The following is a 5,471-nucleotide window of genomic DNA, read 5'->3' as shown; positions in this document are numbered from 1 at the left end:
GGATGTGTGGAAAATTTCAAACCCAAACAGCTGGGTCAAGTCCCAATAGCTTAAGCAATCTCTACTAAGGACGCACCTATACTTCCCCAACAAGACTGGTTCTATTGGAATCTTTATCATCGAAACATAAGACACGTGGAGTTCTCTCTTGTCTTGTTAATTGCAGTCTTTCAGTTCTGCAAACAGTTCCATTTTAGCAAAAATAAAGATTCTCAGGCTTCACACATCCAGCGCAGTGAAAATTGTTGCACATTTGCCACTCAGTGTGCTCAGGCTTCCATCTCTGTCAACACGTATCTCCAAAGAACAAATTGGAGTTCTTCATTCCTTGTCGCAGCTTGTCGGTTCGGCAGAGCAACGGCAGTTTTGCTTAACCAGATTTTGTTTCACATTTGAAATAAGATTTATTGCAAGAGTACAAGCAACATCATGCAAATTTAACTAAATGTGCACACTAGAAACAGTATACTACTCTCAAGTCATACACCAGAAAAATAAAACGTAATTAACCAAACCACATAAAAATCATCAGACTTGACAATATAAAATTTATTGTTGGAGAGTTCCTTCGACTCGATCCTGCATCCATTATTTATTACAGCCCGCACTTCAAACAGCAAAATACCACGTACTTTACGAAAGAACCACGGGAACCTTAAATCCTTACTCTAGAACTGAAACATAGAGAAGTAGTTAACTCGTGTCCATAACAAGCTGGAGGCTGTTTGGGTGTAACAGCAGAAGATCTGAATTGCATATTCAAACTGGATACCAGTTATCCCTTTACATTGTGCTACGTACACACTGAAAGGCACTTTTTAAGCATACTGTTTGCCCAAATTCTCCTATCACCTCCATGCTAACTCTCAGTGTCTTACTAAACACCCATTTGGGTACAGCGGGACCAAGAACTGTACATTTAAAGTTTTAAACATCCTATTTTGGACTCCCACTTAGGACCAGAAAAGGGTTTTCATGTAAAAAGGACCTGACATGTACACCTCGAGCAGTCGCTTATCAGGAGCGAAAGTTTAGGTAGCTAGTTAACCTAGGATCACTGTACTCCACCACGCTTCCAAAGTTTATAGTCCATTGAACCGACAGTGGGTTGCTACTCACCCTTCCAAAGGCATCTTAATCCAGCCAATGGTTTCCTTTCCAAGACACAAACCTTGGACGTGGGGTCGGCTTTGATACCATTTCAAGTACCCGACGAATACATCCCAAAAGCAATTGCCCATAAGAGGAGGATGTCTTAGTATCTACTAACCTAGGTTCATAACAACAGAGTAGTGTGAAAAAGAGATTTCATGAGGCAACAACATACAGGTCAACAAGTTGTAAGCAGCTCAACATGAGAGATGGTTTTGATTGCTGTCCATAGCAATATCTCCTGCATCCGTGTCTCCTGCTTCTGTGTCTCCATCATATGAGGATAGCGCATTTCTCTGCACCAGTAACAAAAATCAGCAACTTAGTCAAAATTCCATGAAGAACTATCATCATATAGGCTTCTGAATGATTGGAAGACGTCGGCTTTATTGAAATTTTGGTTGAACATGATAATCAATTTTTTTATCAACTTATTTAATATCTTTGGAGATTCCTCAGACAAACCAATGAGTCTTTGTGATCGTGAAGGGATTATTCACAAAAAGGTTCTCACTTGGCACACAATAAACATGAGAACTTTGAATACCTCAGTCTTGGTAAGCCTTTAGAATCTCAAAACCTCCTTAATTCTTTTTGGAAAATCTTGACGTTTGTAAAAGAAGAAAAATAGATATGTATAGTTCCAAGACTTAAAGCACTTTATCATTAACCAAGTTTTTTATGAAAGCTTCCCCCAAGTAAAACTACAAGATATCATTTTTTGAAGTATTTCATCCTGCAGAGGCCAATCTGGACATACTAGTAAGGAACAAAACAGGTACATTTGGTTCTTTGGACATATATCATAACTTCAAACTAGAGATCTTGAACACCTATGTGTAACTGTACAAAACAGAAGATTGATTTAGACTTTCAGGGACTGTACATACACCTAGTAGCAAATCAAAACTTACCATGGTCCCAAATTCAGGGTTAGAAAGGTTGAGTGTAAGGTTTCTCATCAACAGCAAGACCTGCAGAAGTCAATCAAAAGATCTATGAGCATAAATAGAAGAACAACTTAAATTTTGTAACCAACAACCACTGCTTCCAAAACCCGACTATATCAGTTATCAGAAAAGAGATTCATAGACATTAATCAGGAAATACTTAACCCTACCCATTCCTTGGGATATTAGAGTGCAACATGCAACATTATCAATATCACTAAGTTTTACAAGTTGTTTGGTCAATTTAACAAAAATGGTGCTGGAATTTAGTCACCCCTTCAGCTTTCAAATTTCAATTCTTAATCATTTGAGAGCTAATCTATGTATAGCTGGCATATCAGAAAAAAACTCACGGTTTCAAAATTAATGGGATCCATGTCCTTGAGCTTCTGCATATGACCATTTGTGTCTGGATCAAACACGCTCCCAATGAAGCCATAAACTTCAGCGAAGTCCGGTATAACTGCAAATTATGCAGGATTAGGATAGGCAACTAACCATGGCATGGTAAAGTTTTTTTTTTCCTTGTGATATCTATGATAAATAGGTATACAAAGGATAAAATGAGAACACACTGGAGAAGCAGAAAATAACAATTTCAATTTCTCGTATATCATTAGAACACAAAGAGAAGATTGTAAAGAAAATAACTATTATATATGTACTTAATAAGCTATCCAGTGAAATAGTTTTAAGAAGTTAATGCCACAAAGTCCACAACCCACTATATCTGATATGATTCAATGCCTCATAAAATGCGCATGTTATAAGAAGTTAAGAATACTACAATCTACTATGCAACAGTCAATTTAGTTCAGCTGCTAAACAACAGTCAATTTTGTTTACCCTGCTTCTGAATGTCGGGAATCCTACTTGAGCTTCCCATGACACTAATGCCGCTGCTGCCAATACTTACTACCTCCTTCAATCCAATATCATCTGAATCAAGGGAGTAAGGATACTGTAAGACTGGATATTATCCTCTAGAAGAATATACCATCTATAAAGAAGTTCTGCACTATCAACTCTAACTTCTAGGTACATACCTCCATCTCCGTGAATAATAGTATAATCATCAGGAGAGAGCTCATTTTCATTAGATGCTGAGCTTAAAATAACAGATGTCTCATCCCATATGGAATTTCCTGCTGCAAAGCTACTCAAAATAGAAGGATAATCCTCGGATCCTTGCAATGGTTCGAAAGCTGTCAATCATTCCAATGACACATGTTAGGATCTAACTGGTCGCGAAATCAGGAATCTACGACATTCTAACTAAGACTGACAAACCATTTCTTGATGCCTTATGGGGATAGGGATGAACAGCTTTGCGCTTGGGACGAGGAGGAGGAACATGGGCAATTGTACCATTCTTTTGAACCTTCAAAAAGTACTTTTGTGCATGACTCCTAATCTGTAAGCATAAATGTCAGTAACAATAGATCGCCACCACAAATTTGTGATTGTGTATATTTATAATGGGCTAAATATCGAAACTGGGTAATCAAAAAACAAAAACGAAAATCAAATGTGGTCTAGGTGAACGATATCCATGTACTATTAAATTGTTAGTCCAACAACTTCGCATGAGCCCGTGCTAAACAAGGGGGAAGGATTCTAAATGAGTGCATTGTCCAATGTATGTTGGTCTCAAGGGGTCCTACATATGGCCCAGATTATTTTGTGGGTTCACTTCTCAGTCCAATAACTGGATTCAAGTGTATTTGTTAGTAAAAGTCTATTCCAGACAATCAAACAGCAACTCTAGGTCAGTACATACAGTCTTAAGTTTGATGCACCAACAAAATCAAATGTACACACACAAAACTCAGACAATTGCATGATAACTATATGTGCACTCTGTATAATTTTTGCTAGTTTATCTGTGATAAGATGTCAGTGACTGAATTTGCCTAAAGAGCTAAAAACTCAAACAACTGTTGCTTCCTGTCTACTGCACAGGGGTACATGTAGCATTTTGGTGGCAAACCTTATGAAAGACCAGCAGATTTTCCCAAATGGCATTACCAATTTACCATTGCAAGGGATCAACCAAATTTGCTATCTACCGCCTACGTGGCAATCAACTCTGGGTTGTGCTCCAGGTGATTCGTGGCATTATCGCAAGTCTTACGAAATTCTAGCCGTCCACCTAAACGGGAGATGAGATGCTCAAAATAAATATAACTCTCTTGGTGAAATTTAATACCACGGCGTATAACTTGGAAACCATAATTCCAATACTGCTCATTTAAATGGTCTTCCGGGAACTCCACAACTTCTAACACACACTATGATCAAAAGCTCAGTAGAAGTAATCACCATATTGAAAGCAATACCTGAATCACTGTCTTAGAACCAACATAGTCCTCGATTTTCTTCCAGTCTCGATCAAATCTTTATTTACCATTTAACAAATCAGAAGTCGGTAAGATTCAATTAAATTCAAAAAGAAAAAAAAATGTTAAACACCAATTATAAAAAAAAGAAAAAAAAAAACTAGAAATGGCTATGTAGTAGTAAAGGTAAAGAACTTACAGTTGAAGAGCTTCAAGAAACTTATCATGTTCTTCATCAGTCCAACTTTCTCTAGATTTAGTAATAGTGTAAGGTTTCCTAATCTTCTTACCAGCAAGATCAGAGGAAGTAGATGTAGCCATGGATTGAGGACTAGAACTAGAAGAAGAGCTTGAATTCATCGTCAGGCAGGCTTGAAAAGTTTCTGATGAGAGAGAATCAGACAACCACAATAATAAAAAATTGTAATTCAAGTAGGCTATCCCTGAATCTTTGTGTTGTGCGGCTTACAAGGAAAGACTGTAGACTGACTAGTGACTACTGCCTACCTGGACCTAGACCCACAATGACTAAAATTAGCCACTAGTAATAAACAAATAAGATTTAAAAAAGTACCAAGTTTCCACGTGCCAATTAACCATCGTTCTTTTTTTTTCCTTTTTTTTTTTTTTTTTAAGCATATCGTTCTTCTTTATTGTGTGACTAAATTATAGCCACTAATAATTATATTAAAAGAATTAATATTGTACTAAAATAATCGAAAGTTATGGGACCACATGTCTATATTTGGATTGTGGGGTGTATTTAATTAAGGTATGTATGTTAATCAAGTCGAAACAGCATGTTGGAGTAGAGTTCGTGTATATGAATCAAAAAAGGTGGAAATGCACCCGTTTTTCTTTTTGTTGTCGTTGATGGGGGTGGAAATGCAGCTTCGATCTGGCAGTTAGGAAGAAAAGGCGTAAAATTTTTAGCCAATCCTCACCGAAAATCCAAAGATTTGAGGCAAACCTTATAGAAGGACATGTTATAAGTCAAACTTTATTGACGGACCGAGTGAAAACGGTTTGA

The 5,471-nt window shown here is 37.2% G+C and overlaps 1 protein-coding gene across 2 annotated transcripts; it reads right to left on the bottom strand.

The window, feature by feature from the left end:
- Positions 1-403: 403 nt before the first annotated feature.
- LOC113309984 (protein REVEILLE 8-like) lies at positions 404-4,863 on the bottom strand. 2 transcript variants are annotated; one of them, XM_026558518.1, is made up of 9 exons: positions 4,641-4,863; positions 4,442-4,499; positions 3,393-3,516; positions 3,149-3,307; positions 2,949-3,041; positions 2,456-2,565; positions 2,067-2,126; positions 1,328-1,448; positions 404-674 (listed from the first exon to the last, which is right to left on the bottom strand). In XM_026558518.1, exons 1-8 carry the CDS (start codon positions 4,799-4,801, stop codon positions 1,350-1,352), a joined length of 864 nt encoding a protein of 287 aa, XP_026414303.1. In that variant the 5' UTR covers positions 4,802-4,863; the 3' UTR covers positions 404-674; positions 1,328-1,349. The 2 variants fall into 2 exon arrangements, with proteins under 2 accessions (XP_026414303.1, XP_026414304.1); XM_026558519.1 differs by lacking the exon at positions 404-674 and having other exon boundaries at positions 728-1,448.
- Positions 4,864-5,471: the final 608 nt, after the last annotated feature.

This window comes from Papaver somniferum, chromosome 9 (assembly GCF_003573695.1).
Source record: "Papaver somniferum cultivar HN1 chromosome 9, ASM357369v1, whole genome shotgun sequence".
Taxonomy (NCBI): domain Eukaryota; kingdom Viridiplantae; phylum Streptophyta; class Magnoliopsida; order Ranunculales; family Papaveraceae; genus Papaver; species Papaver somniferum.
This window is presented reverse-complemented; position numbering and strand designations above follow the sequence as displayed.